At 37.1% G+C, this 22,006-nt stretch overlaps 1 protein-coding gene across 6 annotated transcripts in view; it reads left to right on the top strand.

Moving 5' to 3' along the window:
• The window catches only part of LOC130870613 (zinc finger protein 431-like), a 129,060-nt gene extending 107,651 nt beyond the window's left edge, over nt 1-21,409 (top strand). The window contains exons 1-5 of one of the 6 annotated variants that reach the window (XM_057763381.1): nt 667-776; nt 12,485-12,718; nt 17,645-17,771; nt 17,970-18,030; nt 19,169-21,409. In XM_057763381.1, coding sequence (XP_057619364.1) covers nt 12,668-12,718; nt 17,645-17,771; nt 17,970-18,030; nt 19,169-21,014 — 2,085 coding nt within the window. In that variant the 5' untranslated portion in view covers nt 667-776; nt 12,485-12,667 and the 3' untranslated portion in view covers nt 21,015-21,409. Of the gene's footprint in view, nt 1-284; nt 777-12,484; nt 12,719-15,227; nt 15,391-17,491; nt 17,545-17,644; nt 17,772-17,969; nt 18,031-19,168 lie in introns of those variants that run through there. The other 5 variants (XM_057763382.1, XM_057763383.1, XM_057763380.1 and 2 more) reach the window with 5 other exon arrangements.
• Nucleotides 21,410-22,006: the final 597 nt, after the last annotated feature.

The following is a 22,006-nucleotide window of genomic DNA, read 5'->3' as shown; positions in this document are numbered from 1 at the left end:
ACGCTCCACTTTGGGGACCCTGACATCCTCATCTGGTCAGCTTGAAGAGTTTGTTCCGGGTTGCCCATTCCCGGCGCCGCTTCATTCCTCCTCACGCCGGCCTTGGGCCTGTAGCCTGAGTCACCTACCCCGCCTTGCCCCACCAGGACCACCTCCTGCCATGGCTCCCGCCGCGCTCACCACCTGCCCTGCGCCCTCACCAAGTCCTGGTTCCTACTTTTCTTTCCTGATTTTCTGAGGTACATGTGACACCCAGGAAAAAGAGCACCTTTAGTTCATTTTTACCTCAGCATTGAACCACAGAACAAATATTCCCTCTTGTGTCCTTAAATCTCTTCTGGACATCCTTCCACGCCTGTGACAAGGAATTATTCTATCCGCAAAGAATAGTGGGCTGTGAAACAGCCACGTAGTGTCCAGGTGGAAGAAGGAGAAGTGCCTATAGGAAGACAGTCGGGTCTGGAACCAGATCCAAGGGCAAGTGCTATTGAAAAGCACACCTCCACTGATCTAGAAAAGGGTTTTATCTGGTTTGGAAAGCAGGGTCTGCAAATACTGTGCTGTGTCTTTAAGAAGAGGCTCACCCTATGGGAGGTGCACTTGTCACTCAGGCATTACTAGCCAATCAGACTCTCCAGGTAACATGCCAGTCAGAAGTGGAGGACTCTTCCTGGTTCCAGCTTGGCAGTGAAGTGGAAGTGAAGTCAGTCTTGTGTGCTAAAACTCCTCCAGGAAACTGCGTGGAGCGCTTGCGAAAGCAAGGAAACAGCGGCATGGTGAGTGAAGGGCTGCTGTCCCTGGACTGGGAGGAACAGATGGTGAGGTGCGGGAATCAGTGAGGTGGTTCCTCTCCAGTTATGCATGGAAAACTGCAGCCAGATTCCCCATCCTTTCAAGTTCAATATGGTGCCTGCAACTTCCTGAATAGGGCAGGCCTCTGAATAACTTTGCACTGTGGGCTGAATCTGCTCAGAGCATTGGGAGCAGGGAGCTGTGTGAAGAAACCTCTTTCTAGGCAACATCAGAATGCTTTTAGTGCGTTCATGGAAAGCAGGTTGCCAAACTCATGGAGGTCTAGTTTCTCTAGTATCTTCTCTATAGTTGTTCAGCACTGCGCATTTCACCTTTATGTGTGAGGTCCACTTACTGTTAATATCGTGGAGGTTGTAAAATCCATATGTGGGATAACCCTCCACTTCCGCGCCATGATGTAGAAGAGTAGAATTGGTAATATAAAGGATTTACCAATACTTAGAAAATATTAAGTCTCAAAAAGTAGAATTTAAGGGAGGTAGGACTGTCTCTGTATACTTGTCTGGCCTCATGAAGCAGGGTCTTGAGTATTTCCCAGTGTATTTTCCTGAGCCTAACTTGAGTTGGCCTGAGGCCTAGTGTAACTTTCTGAGTCTAGCTAGATATTGAAGACCTGTCCTTGACTACCCGGACCAAGACCTGCCTCTACCCAGCTACCACTAACATGGCAAAGTATTATTGGCCCTTGTTCCTTACTCCACCTTGACCCATCCCAGGCTTCTCTGCCCTCATCACAACTCTATATAAGTCCCTGTTTGATACCACTAAAGGAGTTTCTGCTTTGACAGACACTCTACTCAGTGGGTGTGTTTTTCCCTGGTGTCCAGGGCAGAGGGTGGCAGAGTTGTGACACTCATCATCCCTTTCAGTCCCACAGAGAGTCTGGCAAGTCAGGCTCTGCCCCTGCTTGTTCTGCCTGAGAATCAGGCAGACTGGTGCCCCTTGTAAGGAAGCTCTATCCTGTCAGGAGCTGTTGCTGCCAGAGAACAGGGCATGTGCTGACCAGGCCTGTTAGAGATTAGGCTACTAAATGCACATTTGTTCAACAGGATTTTTCAGACATTTGCCTCCAAACCTTTACAGAGAAGTCTTCCCTGGTTTACAACCTGGCACTAGGTCCATCTGCATACAAAAAAACCAGTCCTATAACAAGCTACTCAAAGGGGAATAACAGGGTCACAACAAACTTTAAATCCTGGTGTGCCACTGAAGTTTCATTTTCTTTTAGAGAAAAGCATAGTTCTGTCTGATGGGTAATATGATACCAGGTGACAGCTTTTTGAAAAATAAAACACCATTGTGTTAAGGACTGGCCTGATCAACTAAAGCTTTTGTTTAGGCTCTCCAGCAGGGAGAAGGGACCTTCTTGGGAGAGAGAATAACAGCCTGAGGCCTAGGCTGTGGAAGATTCCCTGGGGTCTAATGTATTGACATTTGAACCTAGCTACTTTGGTAATCACCTGGGGTCAGGGCCTTTGTTGAAGGGTTGCTATAGATCCTGAGAACCCCTTAGAGCTATGGTTGTCAATCCCTAGGCCTTTTTGGTTTTAGTAATGATCACCTAATACACCATATTCCCTTTGTGTAGCATTGTTTGATTAGCCTCCCCTTGAATATGTACTAAGTGTGAGGGTTTCTGCTGACTTCATTGAAGTCTTTCTTTTCTTTCCATCCTCCCCCCCCCCCAGAAGTTGGATACAAGATTTTATTCTTAAGAAACTTACTTGGCATGGAACTTAGCATCTGCAAGAAATCCCCACCCTAGCTTTTATCTTTTCTTTTTTCATTTATTTATTTATTTATTTATTTTTTCATGACAGGGCTTCTCTAGCTTAGGAAAATGTTCTGGAACTAGCTCTTGTAGACCATGCTGACTTCGAACTTGCAGAGATCTGCCTGTCTTGCCTCCAGAATTCTGGTATTAAAGGCCTTTGCCACCACTGCTCAGCTGCTTTTCGCTTCTCTACCTTCTACTTGTCCTATCTTCCTCATCTCCTGGGACCTTCACCACAGGACCCTGCCACTGTTTCATGCCACTGGTGTACTTAAGAAATTGTTCTGGGAATGTCTTTGCTGTCTAACACTCCCATCTGCCTGGGTGACTAGAACTACAAATTGCCTATCTCTTTTGATTGTTTAAGCTTCAGGCAGAGATGGATGTGTACCATCAATAAAGAGATTTTTCTTTGTTAATTATTTTTGTGTGAAGTGATTTCTCACATAAAGGCATATTAATTGTAGAACTGTTGTTTTCCATCCTGTTGGAAAAACTGTGTTTGAGACAAGGTCTCAAACATCAATAGTAAAAAGGAAACAATGAGAAAGAAATGAAAAGTGCAGTTGAATGTTTCTCTGTCACATACCAATTTCTGAATAACCACTCAGAGGCTTTTATTAATTATAAATATTTGGCCAATGGCTCAGATTATTACTTACTAGCTCTGCTCCATGGTTCCTGGTTGGTTACCTTACATCTTGCTTCTCTGGTATCTCTTAGTGTCTCCATTATTCTGAGCTCTTTCTCTCCGTATATCTGTTAGTTTTTCTACCTAGCTGTATTTTGCCTTGCCATACACCAAAATGTAGTAGAAGCGTGGGCCACATCCAGTCACCCAGCTAGCTTAACCCCCGAAATAACCACGCAGAAATTGTATTAATTAAATTACTGCCTGGCCCATTATATCGAGCCTCTTGGCCAACTCTCACATCTTGATTTGACTCATTTCCATTAATGTGTCTCGTCACTTGACTGTGGCTTACTGGCATGAGTCTAACCAGCATCTGTCTTGGGCATGAGAATCATGGTGTTTGCCACACTGCCCTTCCCAACATTCTGTTTGGTCTACTCCACCTATCTAAATTCTGCCTTATGAAACAACCAAGGCAGTTTCTTTATTCAACCAATGAAAGCAATACAAATACAGAAGGACCTCCTACACTACCAAAAGAGCTTTTTTTATTCATTATCCATACAAAGCAACGCATATTCACAGAATACAGAAGAATACCCCACATCAGAAAGTTTTCATTTTGTTGATAAAAACATCACTAGGTAGTTTCAGATGACAGTACAGTGCTAAAAAGGATTCAGGGATTATCAATGGTTTTAGCTCCATTAAAGGGAAGACCCTTGTTCTACATTTGAAGCCTTGGAAGGTATCACATCTAGCTAAGTCCTAATTTTATGGAAGAATACACAAAGTAATTTCTTGTCCCAGCAGCAACATACAGAAACAGTACTAAATTTGGTCTAGGCTTGGTAGCATCCATTATATTTTGGCAGGTAACATATCTTATACTGATTCTGGAAACAGGTTAAGATGTAAAATGTAAAGGTCATGGATTCTTCTTCTGTTGTCAGTACATCACTTTTGTACCCATCTCTGTTTGGCAGAGTAATAGCCCCAGTGAAGAGATTGTTAGAGTTCATTGCAAGAAGCAGTAGAGATGAAGCTGGGTTGCATTTGAAACCACAGGATATTGAGATACCCAACCAATGAAACATCTACCATGGAGAGCTGCATATGTGGAGTAGAACTTGCAAAAGAGTACAATACATGAGAAGTTATAGGATGTTGTGGGATATGTTGATCAAACTTTGATTATAAAGGTTTCCTGGAGTCAAAAAGCAGAAATAGTTATTAGCTGACCAAAAAATATCATAGAAGTTTACAATACTGTAGAAAGATAAGAGACATAAAGTAGCAAGGTGGGGCTGTTAGAGGATGTTGACCTTTTGTGGATGGAGGAATGGAAGAGATATGAGTCACCAGTGACTGATCCACTGCATCTCTAATCATTTAGGTTCTTACCACTGATATCTAAATCCCTGTATTTTCTTGATAAAGATTCATTAGTTAACACTTCATCTGGCAATCTAAAAGACATGCTTAATAAATATCAAGGGGTATTTAAGATCCCAGAGATTGATTACACTGCAGCTTATTAATTTGAAATATTTAAATGACAGCTGTGGGGAAAGTTAAAATTTATACTCTTTCATTTGGATTCAGTAAAAGGGGAAATCTTGTGAAATATTGTTTGAAGATGTGTTACATTCAATTGTACTGTGGAATATTTGTTTAGTGATGCAAGAATGTATTGCATTGTTTTATGTTGCATTTATTTAACTCTGTGAAGCTGAGTTACTTTGCCTGCCTAAAACACCTGATTGATCTAATAAAGATCTGAATGGTCAGTAGATAAGCCGGAGAGGGATATGTGAGGAATTTCGGCAGAGATAATAAATAGAAGGTAAAAGAGATAAGAATTGAGGAAGAAAAAAGAGGATAGGAGGACATTACAGACCAGCCACACAGCTGCAAGGCCAGCCTTGATGTAAGAAGTAAAGAAAAGTGTTTTTAATAGAGAAAGATGAAAGACCAGATGTGAAATGTAGATGAGATAATTTTAAAAAAGCTGTAGAGAAAGAACCAAGATCAGCCTGGGTATTCATAGGTAAGAATAAGTCTCTGTTTTAGTTGGGAGCTGGATGGTGAGACTCAAAAGATAAAAGAAGAAAAAAACCAACTTCAGAATGGAGCATCCTTTGGGTGTATGCCACAAAATAGTATGGCAGCTCCCTGGGGGTATATGTATTCCCAGTTTTCTGAGGAACTGCCATTTTGATTTCCATAGTAGCTGTAATAGTTTGTAAAAGTTATATACCATAGAAGAACCAGAGTGATGTAATTAAGTTTTGCTCAGTTCATGCCAATCTAAAATTTAAGAGATTTTCAGTGACTTGAAACTTTTAGGCCTGCTCATATCCAAATACCCAAGGTCAAAGGCCCATAATTTCCTGCTACTCCAGATCCAGGGAATTTGACATCCTCTTCCCCTGTATGTCACCTCTATACACATGGAAGGCATTCTCTCTCACACAAAAAAGATATACAAACTGTGTGGATGGAATTGTTTTCAAAAATTCTTGTGACTCATAAAGCAATAAAAGCAAACACATTGCTTTAAGTGTATAATATAAATCATGAACTGTTTCCTTAAAACTCTGCTATGTTGCTTTATGTTTGAAAAAGTTTTTATTTCCTCTCTCTGCTGCACACTTATAGACAATCATCTTGTCACAGGAAACAAAATGATGCCTAAGTTATCTTAACAAATAGTTTATTATAAGTGAATTACATTCTTTTAGTAATCAAAACTGTTTTGTACAAATTTAAAGAATCAGAAATCTTCCTGTGAGTCTCTCCAGTTTTGGTGGAAAAGCTCTCCTTGTCCAATCCCTTTTCTGTTATTGGCAAAAGTCACAGCTGCAGTGCACAGAATGAGGCCTGACTATTGCTTTCTTCTGGTTACATTTTCATTAAAATCTTGTTCTTGTGTAAGTGACCATATGTTTGTAGGTCTGTCTTTGTGTATTGTTTTACCAGTGGTTTTATCTATGTTGCTGATTTTATTAAGTATCATTTAAGTTTATTGTTCTTTCTCTAGAAAATGATGTATTTTCACCATTTTTTATTCAGAAAGTTTACTATTATGATGTTATGAGTTCTTTGAGCATTTGTTGGCTTGGGAAGTTTTTGTGGAAAGGCAGTTGTAGTTTTCTTGGTCTTGGAGGCTCACTTCTCCTCATTGCTTGTTATACCTGTATTTTGCTGTTGTTGCCATCTTGTGTTTGTGTTTTTGTTGCTTAAATGATTGATATTGTTAACATGCTGGCTTTAAAAAAAGCTACTCATATTTTATTGTCTGTCTTAATTAGCTGTTAACATGATGTAGCCTAGAGTAATTTGAGGGAGCATCACTTGAGGCTTTGCCCAGATCAGAACTGCTAGTTCCTATTTTGTAAAAACATGTGTTGATTTGGGATCCTCTTCCACTGATGCTTGAATACCCTAAGCAAGTGGGCCTGAGATGAACAAGAGAGCTAGCTGAATCTGAGACAGTAATTAAGCAAGAGAGAAAGCCAGAAAACAATATAACGTTCCCTTGTGGTTTTTGCCTTAAATTTCTAGCTTGAGTTTTTACGGTCCCAGTTGTGGGATATGATCTGGTAATATCAAATAAATCTGCTCAATAGCTGAGATGCTTTTGGATAGAGAATTTAATCACACCAAGAAACAAGTAAGTTAGGTGAAAACGTAGCTCACCATAGCCCATTAGTTCACTTAGTCCATTCATTGGGCTGTGTTGTCCTGTATCCAGTAAGTTAGGAAAGTTTTTGACTATGAAGTTTTTTGAAACTATTTTATTTGTCTTAGAGCTGAGATTCTTCTTTAATTCCTATTTTTCTTACATTTTGACATTTCATAGTGTTTCAGATTTCCTGGCTGTTATGTTTTAGGAAATTTTTAGATTTAATATTTTCCCTGATTAATAAATCCATTTCTTCTATCATACATTCAAAGCCTGAAATTCTCTGTTCCATGTCTGATATTATTTTGGTGAAGCTTGCCACTCTAGGTTCTTTATTATAACCTAGATTTTCATTTCCTGAATTCCTTCAGTTTCCATTTTTAAAATTGTTTCTGTTTTTAATTTTAGGTATTCAACACATTCATTCATTTCTATCAATTGCTTGTTTTTTTGGTTTTGTTTTGCTTTCTTTAAGGAAATTAATAATTTTTGAAAATATTTCATTATTTTTACGCTGCTTTCTTTAAGGGATTCATTCACTTCCTTTTTAAGGACATCTGTCTTCTTCATAAAACTGGTCATAATCTGGTAGTGACATATTGATCTGGTTGATCCTCATTTTGTGTTCTTATGCTGGTGTCCAGGTATCTGAGTTTGAGGTGATTGTTGTTCTATGTGCTGATTTTTTTAGTTTGTCTTTGTTAAATGGGTGTTTTGTTCCTTAGTTTCTCTTGCTTTCTGATTTCTCTGTTCTGTGTGGCCTATAGTTGATCATGGGTTCTCAACCAAAGTTGGTGATTGAAAATTTTGTAGTAGGTGTGACATTTGTTTCAGGTGGGAACAACTGTCAAAGTTTGGGGATATAAGGATATAAAAAAGGAAGAGGGGAAGGAGTTTGGGGATAGTATAGAGGGGACACTGGGAAAGTGGGAGAGGCCAGTGGGTAGGTGACCTAAATGGACTTTTGGCAGATGGTGTGTTTTTTATTTGAGTGAATGGTCTCCACCCAATTTGGAGGCTATGACATAGAGATGAGCCAGCAAGTAGGATTGGGGATAGTGTTGGGGCACGCGGGGGTGGGGGGGGAGCTATTGAATGAATGGAGGAGTTATACAGGCAAGAAATCTACAAGGATTTTTCATGGCTGTCATGTCCTCTCACCGGGCAGGGAGTCAGGTTGCCTACCTGTTCTTGCTGATGTGGCATTCACTTGAACATAGGAAAGTCTTTCAATTTGGGGGTGGAGACATGGCTTTTGGGATAGTAACTGTAGGGTTGGTGGAGGATTTTTGGTCTGTGAGAACATAGGGAATGTAAAAGTTTCATGGGCTGGTGGACTGCCTCCCTATTCTTGTGGCTTCTGTAACATGCATATGAGCAGGGGATGTTTGCCTGAGTTGGGAGCTGGAACACAGTCATATTTCTCTCTTTCTGAATGGGAATATATACTGTGCCATTATATGTTGGAAATTACTAATTTGTTTCTTGATTTTTACAGGGTGTGACAGTTTAAGAGATTGCCTTGAGTGTCAGAAGGGACATTGGACATTTGCACTGTTTAGGTTGTTATAGATTGTGAGAATTATTAAACTTAGACTAAATGCATTTTCATTTTTTTCTTTGTTCTTTGTATTCTTATCTCATACAAAACATCCTGACTGCAGTGTCCTCTTCTTGCACTGCTCTGTCCCCCAACACCAGATCTACATTCGCCAATATCCACTGCTACCATTTTCCTTCAGAAAAGAGCAGGTCTTCCAGGGATATCAGCCAAACACATCATTCCAAGGTGCAGTAACACCAGGTACAAGCTCTTATATCAAGGCTGTACAAGGCAATACAATAGGAGGAAAAATGTACCAAGAGGAGGCAATAGAGTCACAGACAATATGACGCTTACAATTAGGACAACCACAAACACCATAAACTAGAAAACCATAGCAGCATGTGTGCAGAGGACATGACACGTTGACTTGAAGGCTCCATGATTGCCACTTACATTTCTCTGAGCCCTTACAAGTCTTCCTTAGTTGATTCTGTGGGCCATGTTTTTCCTAAACCCCTCTGAATCCTACAATCCTAACCCCTCTTTCTATAGAATTTCTATAGCTCAAGCTAATGTTTGGGTAGGGATCTCTGCAGGTTTTTCCATGAGCTGATGAAAGAAGACTCTCTGATAATATTGGGTTAAGTGCCAATCTATGATTATAACTGAAAATAGGTTGAACCATTCATTGTTTGTTTGTTTTTTTTTTCTTTTTTAGTTGTATTTGATTCTACCATAATTTTTTGAGTCATTCAAATTCTGGTTCCTGGCCATTCAGGCAGCGTTAGACATTCACTTATTCTCACAATTTGGGCTTCAAGTTAGACCAGTTATTGTCTAACCACTATAGCAGTTTTGAGCCACCATTTCCCCTGCATATTTTGCAGTCAGGAAATATGTGTGTCAAATGTTTTATGGCTGGCTTGGTGTCCCAGACCTACTGTGAGCTTTATATAGTTACAGAAGATGGCTAGTTTAGCCTCTGTAATCTTGATCACTACCAGCCCTAACGAGGGTTATAGGTTCTATGACGAATTTCATATCCCTGCTGAAAGCTCTCCTATTCCCATCATCTCTCTTTTTCATCTCCTTCTCCATACCTTCTTCACTCACCTGACTTTTACTGTTCCCATCCCCACTGGCTTCTAGTGCACCCACAAAATCTATTATAGATTATCTTCCCAGGGAGTTCCCTGCATTTCCCCTAGATCTGTTCTTGTTGCATAGCCTCTGTGTATCTATATCTTGTACTTGGATTAACTGTGATTACCATGATTGGACTTTGCTTAACTGCTAATTTACATTTCTGAGTATTGTTGGTCTATATGCTTCTGGGTTTCCTCACTCATCTTAATAAAGAACACTCAAGGAATAAGACAATGACAAACCTTATAATCCAATTATAATTGTGTCCACCTCCAAACAGAATTCTCAGTAGACGTTTCTAAAATGGATGAGAAACACTAGAAGAAATTTTCACCACCCTTAGTCATCATGGAATTACATGTTAAAACTACTGTGAGATTTCATCTTAATCCTGTCAGAATGGTTAAGTACATAACAACAATGAAACTAATGCTGTCAAGGACATTGGAACAAGGGGATTTATTGCTTTTGCAAGTACACAGTTGTACAGCCATGTGGAAAGCAATATTCAGTCTTCAGAAAACTGAGAATCAGTCTATCTCCAGACCCACTTATACCACTCTTGTATATAATACCAAAAGATGCTTTCGGAAGGATTCCTTCTCAAGTATGTTCACAGTGATTTTTTTCACAATAGCCAGAAAATGTGTCTCTAAGAGATTGTGTTGATTGATAATTCATGCGGGCAGGTTTTTCCATTGTGAGGGGCATTTTCCCTAAGAAAGTGGGCCTGAACTAGAAATGAAAGCTATCTCCACATGAGATGGTTACTAGGCAAGAGATAGAGCCAGGAAACAATCATTGCCCATGAGTTTTGCCTTTAATTGTTAGTGTCTTAAGTTCCCAAAATGATGGAGTGTGATCTGACACAATCAATCAAATAAACCTATTCATTGCCTGAGCTGCTTCTGGTTATCAGATTTAATCACAGCAGCAAAAACACAAGTTATACCAAAATTAAAGAAACAACAAAAGGGATTTGTTTTCCCTATGCAGAACCTGGAATGTTTCTTTTTATAGAATATCAAAGATATCATGACTTTAGGTGGCAAAAACCGTAGAAAGTTGTACTTAGAACTTAATTGGCTGTTCTTGTAGGACCAGGAAAATGGGAATGTTAAGAGTAATAGCAGAAAGGGGGGATTGATATCATAGGATTTCAATCTAAATAGGCACCATAGAAAGTTATACTTGAGGTCATTTATATTATATATTGAGCCCACAGTCTTTCATATTCTGCCTATGCCCTGGAAATTTAGTACAGCAGAATTAAAAATAATAGGCTAATTCCTTAAATGGAATACTGAATCTGTTGAATGGCTATTACTGATGCCTCATTCAGTTCAACAGTATAAGGAAAGGAACAACTGGGGCAAAAATAAATGAAAATGAAAAGATAGTTTCATATCACAATAAATTGCTGAAACAGGTGGTTATTTTTAAGGAGTTTATCACCACTATAGAAAAGGCTCTTGCTATGGAATGGAAACTTTGCAAGGTGCCTTAAGGGTAAGACTCCATCTATCTAAACCTTCAGTTTATGAAAGGAGTAAGCAGAGTGTTTCCTATTCCCAGGAAGCAGCTTCATGCAAACCTGCTGCACTTGTGATTCAAGTGTGTTAGTTTTTATGCCAATTACCAAGTCAAACTTAAGAATTTCTTTGAGATTGAGGCCAGCCTGGTCTACAAGAGCTTGTTTCCAGGAAAGGCCCCAAAGTTACCAATAAACCTTGCCTCGAAAATCAAAACAAAACAACAAAATAGATGTTGTACTTTTCGGTATCTCCCATCATGTATTGGTCCTGCAAACAAGAAAGAATAAAAATTTAATGAGTTCTTAGACTGTAATTACAGTTCAGCATTGTTGCAGGCATCTTTCTTTGGAATAATCAGAAACCCAGTGAGGAGACTGAGAGTTCATTCCATGAAACTGTGAGGATGAAGCCTGGTGTTGTAATGTTTGTGGAAGCATGCCTTGGAGCTTCCAAATAAATGACACACAAGAAATTTTATTCCTTCTTATAAGTTCCCAGCCTTATTGTGGCTTGCTTCTAGGCAGTTTTTCTTAAATTATCCTATTGACATTTTGTTTTGGGGCCTTTATCTTTCTCGACTCTTAATACCTTTCTTTACTTCTTGCTTTATGGCTTGTTGTTTACTTAGGTAGCTGTCCCCTGGTGTCCTCTTCTTTTTTTGATTCTTGTTCTTTTTTTCCTCTTATATTTCTCCTTTCATTTGTTTTCTTTGCTTTCCAGACCTCTTATCCTTCCTGCCAACCTATTTGCTGTTCTGTTTTTTATTAGGCCAATCAGGTATTTTAGACTGGCAAAATATCACAGCTTTACAGAGTTAAAGAAATGCAACCTAAAAGTATGCAGCACATCTTTGTAACATTGTAACATATGTTCCACATCAAAAAATAAAAAACAAATCTTAAAATAATATTTCACAACCTTTCTCCCCTTTTTGTCTAAATAAACATGAAATATTTTAACTTTATCTTACTAAAACTATGTACAACAAAAGCAGTTACCAAGTAAGAATTACATTTACAATATTCAGTCCATTTGTATTTATCAATTTCAGAGAAAACACTCCATGATACATCCCATTTTAATGACTTCAAAGTTTGATACTTAGCTTACTTGTTATCATAGCTACAGTAAAGTGAAACTCTAATTATTTAGTCTTTAACTCCATCCTAGACCTTAGATGGAATTAATATTCCCAAACAGAGATACTGAGCTATCTGAACATTCAGCCAAAGTTATTTTGCAACATTAAACCATCCATTTTCAAAATACAGGAAGACTTTTCTCTGAAGTGGGAAATTTGAAGGACTATCCTTGTAATAGCAAAGCTCATCAGTCACTTTCCTCTAAGTCCTGCAGAATGTCTGGCCGTCTCTTCTGTGAAGCAGAAGTCCCAAAGCATTGTTCTGCCTTGTTTTGAAAATGTTCAGCAATCACTTTCCTGTTGGACCTGCATGTAAAATCTGCACAGCATACTGTTGAGCAGCCCAAAGTAGTAGCAGTTTTTTTTCAACCCGTTATTAGGCTTGCCAGAATGAAAGCAACTCCAGTGGAGATTCTTCAGTATCCATCATCTTTTAAGCAAGTAAGTACCATATTCTGTACATCTTTTAAGTGTTCAGAAACCATTTGTCTATTTAAATATATCTTGGTTGGACTCTGAAAAAATTCCTAACATTAATATATTTGATTGTTATAAGTGTTTAACTACTAACCTTAGTTTCCTGATTATCCTAAATAGTTTTAATAATAGCTTTCAAAAACTAGAACTTTATCTTATACTTTTAAATGTGTTTCATAGATACCATACCTTAAATAAGAATAAAAATATATATGCACAGTAACAAAAATAACTTAAATACTTATCAAAATAATGTGTTCCCCTAAATGATAACAAGCATGTATAGCCAGCCCACCAAATAACCAAAAGCCTACCTTATTTTATCTGTTGGAAATGTGGGTGTCATGTTCTGTAGATTACTTCTTGCTAAATATGGGTGAAGACATCTTTAGGGTTCCCTGAGAAAATTAGAGATAATGTCCAAGTACTTGGAAAAGCATCTATAATCTTTATTCATAGTCATCACTTCTCAAGATTTAGGAGGTCTACCCTGATTAAACCTGATCAATGTCATTCCTTAAAAAATTCATAGAATTTAGTCTGCTATGGAAACAAAGGCAAAACCTTTTCTCAAAAAAATTTTTTATTTCCATTTAACAGATTTGACTCATATTTTAAAATTAAGATAACTTGACAACAAAAGACCAAATAATCTAAAAATCGGGTACAGTCCTAAACAGAAAACTCTGAGCAGATGAATCTCAAAGGGCTGAGGGACACATAAGAAAATGCTCAGCATGTATAGCTATCAGAGAAATGCAAATTAAAACAGCTCTGAGATTCGATCTTATACCTGCCAGAATGGCCAAGAACAAAAACACTGTTGAAATCTTATGCTGAAAAGGATATGGGATAAGGACAACACTTCTCCATTGGTGGTCTTGTAAACTTGTACAATTGCTTTGGAAATCAGTATAGTGATTTCTCAGATAATTAGGAAACAATTTCAGTAATAAAATTTGGTTAATTTAAGTGATAATGGTGAGCTAAAAAATACACTTAAGATATTGGTCAAACAGTATTGCAAATAATATGGTTTCTGAGTGTTTATTTTGGTGCTGAGCAGCTGGAAACCAACTAACTAAATGCTTCCAGCATCAAACCTAAAGGCCCCTCAACTGAAGAATAGATGAAGAAAATGTGGTAGATTTATACAATGGAGTACTACACAAAGGTAAATTGTAATGCATCTTGAAATTTGCAGGCAAATGGATGGATTTAGAAAAAACATATTGAGTGAGGTAACCCAGACCAAGAAAGACAAATATAATATGGACTCACTCAAAAGTGGCTCTTAGTCATAAAGCAAAGAAAATCCAGCCTAGAATCTACAACCCCAGATAAACTAGACAATTGAAGTCCCTAAGAAAAACATACATGAATCTACATTGGATGGTTAAAAAGACAAATCTTCTGAGTAAATCAGGAGTGTGAGGGTCACAGGAGAGAGTAGAAGGAGAGAGGAGTAGAAAGAAGGGGAGTAAAGAAAAATGTAAAGCTCACTAAAAGCAATAGTAACAAAAAGATAACCCAAAATACCTAAATTGTTTCAATTTTGTAGTGCTGTTTATAATACCATGTCTTCCACCAGCTATCTGGTGCCCATCAGCCATCAAAAAGGTCAGAATCAACACAATACAATACAGGATCTTGACTCCTTGTGTATTTCTTATCTTTACATGACTTTTTACATTTCTATTAGTGTTATTATCTTTTTAAAGACTTTACTACTTTTAAATATATTTCTATAAATGCCTATACCTATTGTCTTTGCTTTATAAAGCCTATGCAAATTGTAAAATACACTGGAAATATTTTACAGGTTTTTTTTTCAATCTGAACCTCTTTAACTGAATATCATTTAGCTTTTTTTGACAACATAAGTCTTTAAACTACTGTGCAGCATTGACCTCCATTGGTAACATTGGCTGCAGGCTCCTCCTGCTTCTCTGTTTATGAAAAACAACCATTAAGCTTGCAGCCATATAGAAATTGTGTTTCAAGAACTACATTCTACCTTCAGATTGCTGGGAATATGATTCTTGTGCTGCTTGCAGACTTTTTTTATGGTTAGAATTTTCATATACCTACTGCTCAAGGGTTTCTTCTGTAAGGCAGAAACTCTTAAGCCATGAATTTAGAGCCCCACATTGGGCACCAAAATGTACGCAGTTGATTTAGCTCTTTGGGAAACCCTGACACCCACTTCCAAATAAATCACAGAGCTTTATTATTACTTATTTATCTCTGGCCTTAACTTGGCTTGTTTCTAGACATTTTTAACATAAATTATTCCATCAATCTTTTGCCTCTAGCTTTTTATGTTTTTCTATTCTATATACCTTTCTTGACCTCTTACTCTCTAGCTTGTTGTGTAGCTGGGTGGCTATCCGCTGGTGTCCTATCTTTTTCTTGTTTCTCCCTCCTACTTCCTCCCAGATTTTTCCTCACTTTTATTCTCTCTGCCTTCCAGACCCGCGTATCTTTTCCTAATAAGATATTGGCTGTTCATCTCTTTGTTAGCAAAATCAGATGCTTAGACAAGCAAAGCATCAGAGCTTCACAGAGTTAAAAATTGGAACATAAAAGAATACAACAGATCTTTGCATCATTGAAAGAATTTTTCCAGAACTTAGGTAAATAAAACTTACCTTAAAGTAATATTTTGCAGTAGCCTGGATTGCATTTTGAGACCTCAAGATGTTGAGATACCTAAGCAATGAGGCATCTGCCATGGAGAGAAAGCTATCTATAGCGATTGAGGGTAATCAAAGAGAGTGATTTATGAAAAGTTACAGGGATAAGATTGTCTCAGTCCTTTGAAACAGAAGTTGCATGCATCTGAGATAGAGCATCAGGATTTGGTGTTTGTGCTGCTGTACATACTTCGGTATGTCTCCATTTTTCTCTTTTGGAATGTGGTAATGGTATTTGATGTCATTATATGTTTCAAAGATGTAACACATTTTCTGATTTTACAAGATGTCACTCTCAAGAGATTGTCTTCAGTGTCACAGAAGACTTTGGACATTTAAACATTGTATGCCCCATTTGCAGAGTATGGGGATCATTGAGGTGACTAAAGTATATTCTTCATGGATGACCATGGTCACATAGTAATTGATTAAATTAAACACCTCCCCAAATAGGAAGATGCATGTGAATATGTACCATTTGTTGGTGACTTTCTGCTGATTGCTTTTGAAATCATTAGTAGAAGGAGACTTTCTGGATGGAATTCCTCATTGGAGATGTGATCTGAGTCTCTCAACCTATTTTCTGTTCTTTGTGTACCTTTTTATATTTGATACTAATCAGTAAGCTTCCTTCTTGTGCTGTCATGCCTTCACCACTATTATAGTAGTGTTACGTAAGATTCAGTATAAATTATTGCTATTCTGTTATAAGGTAGTTTAGTAGCCTGCTGTTTGAATCTTCTTGTTTTAGGTTTTTAAAGAAAGTACTTGTCCATGTAACCCTAACTTTCTTGAAAGTAGTTCTGTACACCAGGCTGGCCTCAATCTCAGAGTTCCTCTGACTCCTCTATCCCAAATGTTGTGATTAAATGTGGGCCAACATTCCATACTTTTGTTTTTATATTATTGATTGATCATTTTATCTCTGTCAAACATATGACGTTGTATTGAGATTCCCCCATATCTTGAATATAGAAAGTTTTAAGAGGGTATCATTTTGTTTTCCTGAATGGCATGTATTTATGATATTAATAATGCCTGAGCTGTCTGAGACATTGGATGCCTGTAATGTTTGTTTTGAAATTTTTTACTGTATATGAGAATTTTCCTGTATGTATATATATGAACCATAGAGGTACCTGGTTCTCACAGTGATCAAAACATGATCCCAGAAACTCAGAGCTTGAACTAATAAATAATTGTGGTTCCCTTTTCAGTACAGACAATCGAGAACACCTATATGCAAGCAAGCGAGTTCCCCTTATTTTGAGCCCTCTTTCTTGCCCTGTGTTGATTACTTGTTATCATTTATATTGCTAATGTTTTCATGTCTTAATTTGTAACTTTTTAAATATACAGTTCCTTTAGTAAAGTTTTAATGATTTTACAGTTTAAATTAGCACACTTCAGGTTTCTGGAAGAGGAATACAGAGCTGGAGTTAATGCACAACTCTTTGGAATTTCACCAAACACCTATGTATTTTTTCTATGATTTTTTGTTTGTTTGGTTTTGGCTGATTTTTGCGTAGATAATAGGTTCTTAATATGTAATTCTGACTGTCCTGGACATGATTTAATAAACTTACAGCATTTAAATGAGAGGCCTCTGCCTTCTGAGTGCTGGAATTAAAGGCATGAGCCAAAGTATCAAGCTTGCCCATCTTGTTCTTTGTTTTTGTAGGTGGTAATTAATTGTTCATTCAGTTTTTCCTATGTGTCCTCTGTACTTCTGATCTGTTTACTTGTTTTTTTTTTGTTTTTGTTTTTTGTTTTGTTTTTTGTTTTTCGAGATAGGGTTTCTCTGTGGCTTTGGAGCCTGTCCTGGAACTAGCTCTGTAGACCAGGCTGGTCTCGAACTCACAGAGATCCAACTGCCTTTGCCTCCCAAGTGCTGGGATTAAAGGCGTGTGCCACCACCGCCCGGCCCTGATCTGTTTACTTGTCTCTCTATGTTTGTTCATAGAAATTTCTCTTGCAGGTGATATTCCATTCAAGGGGTATAGAAATGATAGAGGTGAACATCATCCTATTTAGTTTCCTTCAAAAGTTACTTGGTGACTGAATTAAAATGTCTATGGTATGGAATAATTGGGGGTAAGCCGCAGAATTATTTGAGTATACTGTCAAAGAATTATACATTTACAATGTTGTCATTGTCATGCTTTCTATTGTACATGTATATTGGAAAATTTAGGATGCAGTGACATATGATGATGTGCATATTGATTTTACTTGGGAAGAGTGGACTTTGCTGAATCCTTCCCAGAAGAATCTCTACAAAGATGTTATGCTGGAGACCTACAGGAACCTCACTATTATAGGTAAGACTGAATTTCCTCTTATGTTTCAAAATAAGGGAACAACAGTTCATTGGTTATTGATGTTCTTCTCTAATTGTATTAAGAAAGGAGAGCAATTGGTTGAATAAATCAGGCATGGTTCTAAGGTTCAGGGAAGAGAGTAACTAAAATTTTACATCATTTTCAATATTACATTTATTTTCTGATATTATATTTTAGGATACACTTGGGAGGACCGTAATATTGAAAATCATTCTCAATGGTCTAGAAGATATGAAAGGTAATTTTCATGGGCAAGCTGATACAAATGTTCCTCTGGAAAAAATTGTAGTTTGTATTGGAAGTTTTAAACAAACACAACATAATAAATAATGACACTTTAAGTGCATCCATGATTATTACATTGTCACAAAACCATGTACCTCCGTGTCAGCTGTGTGAATTGCATTTGAACACCATGCTTTTAAGAAAGAAGCTAAGTGTTCTAACAGATATCACCATTTGAGACATAGCATTATGAGAGCTATGCTATAGAATTGTCAATCAATTTTTTCATACCACTCATATTACAAAAATTAAAAACACCGAAGTGGTGATAAGTATGTCTCCAAGACTTTCTAATATGCAAATAGTCCATATTGAAGGTTATGTGTCTCATATACTTGATGTGATTATTCTAAGATTATTGAGGGTGCAATTAGAGTCAAGAGTGAAGGGGAACTTGTGGCCAAACCTTAATCGCTATATTAAAAGTCAATGATTACAGAGGGTCAAACTCTGTTAATTCAATTGGAATCTTTTTATTTAATTTTCCTTTACTAGGTATGTCATATGTCACTCTGGATATAACACTTATGGGCATAGAGATATAGAAAGACATAACATACTTCTCTCTCAGAGTAATTAGAAGATATGTAGCAGTCCCCATGTTAAGCATGCTTGTAGAAAATCGTTCAAGTATTTAAGTAATTTGTTTTCTTGTTTCAATATTAATACATCAAAAATGCACATTGCAGAAAATCCCCAAGAATACTAGAAATAAGTAATACTCCTGTTTGTCCTAGCTCACTTAGCAAATGTAGTAACTTTCACAGTATAGGAAAATGTATGAATACAATAAGGATACTAAAGATCTGAGCTTTTCAAATTATCGTCAAATATGTAAAAATTTTTGTATAGAAAAATGATTCTGTAAATGTGACTCCTATAATAAAGGATCTTACCATCAAAGGTACCTTAGATGTTTCAAAACATCGTTAGTAAATGGAAACAACATGAGTATAAACACAGTGATAAAACCTTAAGATCTAATTCCTTTTAAAAATTGGAACAAATTTAAAAATTATTTGTTACAGTTATAAAGATTCAACAGTGTATTGAGTGGGGTAACACTTTTAAATGTGCTATTATCCTTGCAGGCATGAAGGAAGTCAAACTGGAGGGAAAACTGACATATACCGTCAAAGTATTAAAGCCATTGCATGTGACAGTGATCTTCAAAGGCATAAAAGAACTAATCCTAGCAAGAAAACATATGAGTGTAAGCAATATGTGAAGCCCTTTGCATGTCCCAAAAGACATCAAAATCATAAAAGAACTTATACTGGAGAGAAATCCTTTGAATGTAATCACTGTGATAAAACCTTTGCATATCATAGTCATCTTCAAAGACATAAAAGAATACATACTGGAGAGAAACCCTATAAATGTAATCAATGTGGTAAAGCCTTTGCATGTCACAGTCATCTTCAAATGCATAAAAGAACACATACTGGAGAGAAACCTTATGAATGTACTCAGTGTGGTAAAGCCTTTGCATATCGCAGTGGTTTTCAGAGACATAAAAGAATACATACTGGAGAAAAACCCTATGAATGTAATCAGTGTGGCAAAGCCTTTGTATGTCACAGTGGTCTTCAAATGCATAAAAGAACACATACTGGAGAGAAACCTTATGAATGTACTCAGTGTGGTAAAGCCTTTGCATATCACAGTGATCTTCAGAGGCATAAAAGAACACATTCTGGTGAGAAACCCTTTGAATGTAATCACTGTAGTAAAGTCTTTGCACGTCACAGTTATCTTGAAATACATGAAAGAACACATACTGGAGAGAAACCCTATGAATGTAATCAGTGTGGGAAAGCCTTTGCAAGTCAAAGTTGTCTTTACATTCATAAAAGAACACATACTGGAGAGAAACCATATAAATGTAATCAGTGTGATAAAGCCTTTACATATCCCAGTCTTCTTCAAAGGCATAAAAGAACACATTCTCAAAAGAAACCCTATGAATGTAATCAGTGTGGTAAAGTTTTTTCATGTATCAGTACACTTCAAACCCATTTAAGAACACATACTGGAGAGAAACCCTATGAATGTAATCAGTGTGGTAAAGCCTTTTCAAGTCAGGGTTATTTTCACATCCATAAAAGAGCACATACTGGAGAAAAACCCTATGAATGTACTCAGTGTGGTAAATCCTTTCTATGTCACAAAAATCTCCAAATACACGAAAGAACCCACACTGGAGAGAAACCCTATGTATGTAATCAGTGTGGTAAAGCCTTTGCATGTAATAGTCATCTTCGATTGCATAAACAAACACATACAGGAGAGAAACCCTATGAATGTGATCAATGTGGTAAAGCCTTTGCATGCCATGGTGATCTTCAAAGGCATAAAAGAACACATAAAGAAGAAAAACCTTTTGAATGTAATCAGTGTGGTAAAGCCTTTACACGCCACAGTCATCTTCAAATACATAAAAGAACACATACAGGAGAGAAACCCTATGAATGTAATCAATGTGGTAAAGCATTTGCACATCACAGTGCTATTAAAAGGCATAAAAGAACACATACTGGAGAAAAACCCTTTGAATGTAATCAGTGTGGTAAAGCCTTTGTACGTCACATCCATCTTCAAAAACATAAAAGAATGCATAATGAAGAGAAAACCTATGAATGCAATCAATGTCCTAAAGCCTTTGGATATCACAGTGGTCTTCAGCAGCATAAAGGAACACGTACTGGAGAGAAACCCTATGAATGTAATCAGTGTGGTAAAGCCTTTACACGCCAAAGTAATCTTGAAATGCATAAAAGAATACATACTGGAGAGAAACCCTATAAATGTGATCAGTGTGATAAAACCTTTAGATATCGCAATGTTCTTCAAAGACATAAAATAACACATGCTGGAGAAAACCCCTATGAATGTAATCAGATCAGAAAGCCTTTGGATGTCATGGTCACCTCCTGATGCATAAAAGAGCACATACTTGGCCGAAACCCTATGAACGTACTCAATGTGGTAAAGTCTTTTAATGTCAACAACCATCTCCTTCTACATATGAGAACCCACACTGGAGAGAAAATCTGACTAATCAGTGTGGTAAAACTTTGCGTGTAGTGGTTATTTTCAAATGTATGTAATCAATAATATAAAGCCTTTGTCACAGTCATCTTGAGATGCATAAAAAAACACGTACCTTAAAGAAATCCATGAATGTAATCAGTGTGGTAAATTCTTTACATATCTCAATGATCTTTGAAGGCATGAAAGAACATATGCTGGAGAGAAATTCTATGAATGTATTTAGTGTGTTACAGAATTTAATGTCACAATAGTTTCTGAATACATTAAAGTATCTATTGGCGAGAAAACCTATGAATGTACTGATTGTGGTCAAATTTTTGCATGTCAACAAATCTAAAAAAGAATGAACGAACACATACTGCAGAACAGATACTCTGAGGATTATTATGTATTCACATACTGAGAACTTATTAATATTCTATTCATACTCTGTCTTGATGTAATTTATTATCAGGTCACTGTACAAACTAGAGAACACATACTCTGGGTTACTCTCTGTTCATTTCACTCAGTGAGAATTTAATAGTCTAGTCATACTCTGTTCTGACATAATTCTATATCAAATCGCAGCAGTGACATGAATGCTCCCTCTCAGCTGCTTGTGAAGGGCCAAAATTAGAGCCTGATTTTTATCCTGACAGGTATTCAGGATATCTAAATGTTCTTTTCCTCCTTTTTGGGAATATGAGGTTTCCTACAGAGTGGTTGCCTTTGGAATTCTTGGTCTAGAGTGGCTTTAGTTCCTACACAACATAATACTAATGACTTGATACCTCAAAGAATTAAAATAATTGTTCAAGTTATCTTTTGAATCATGTTAAAGAACTCTTTCTTTACATTCTCGCTTTTGTTTTTGGGGTATAGTACTATATGGA

This window comes from Chionomys nivalis, chromosome 1 (assembly GCF_950005125.1).
Source record: "Chionomys nivalis chromosome 1, mChiNiv1.1, whole genome shotgun sequence".
NCBI lineage: Eukaryota > Metazoa > Chordata > Mammalia > Rodentia > Cricetidae > Chionomys > Chionomys nivalis.
Note: the sequence above shows the minus strand (reverse complement) of the source record. Positions and strands in the feature narration are given on the sequence as shown.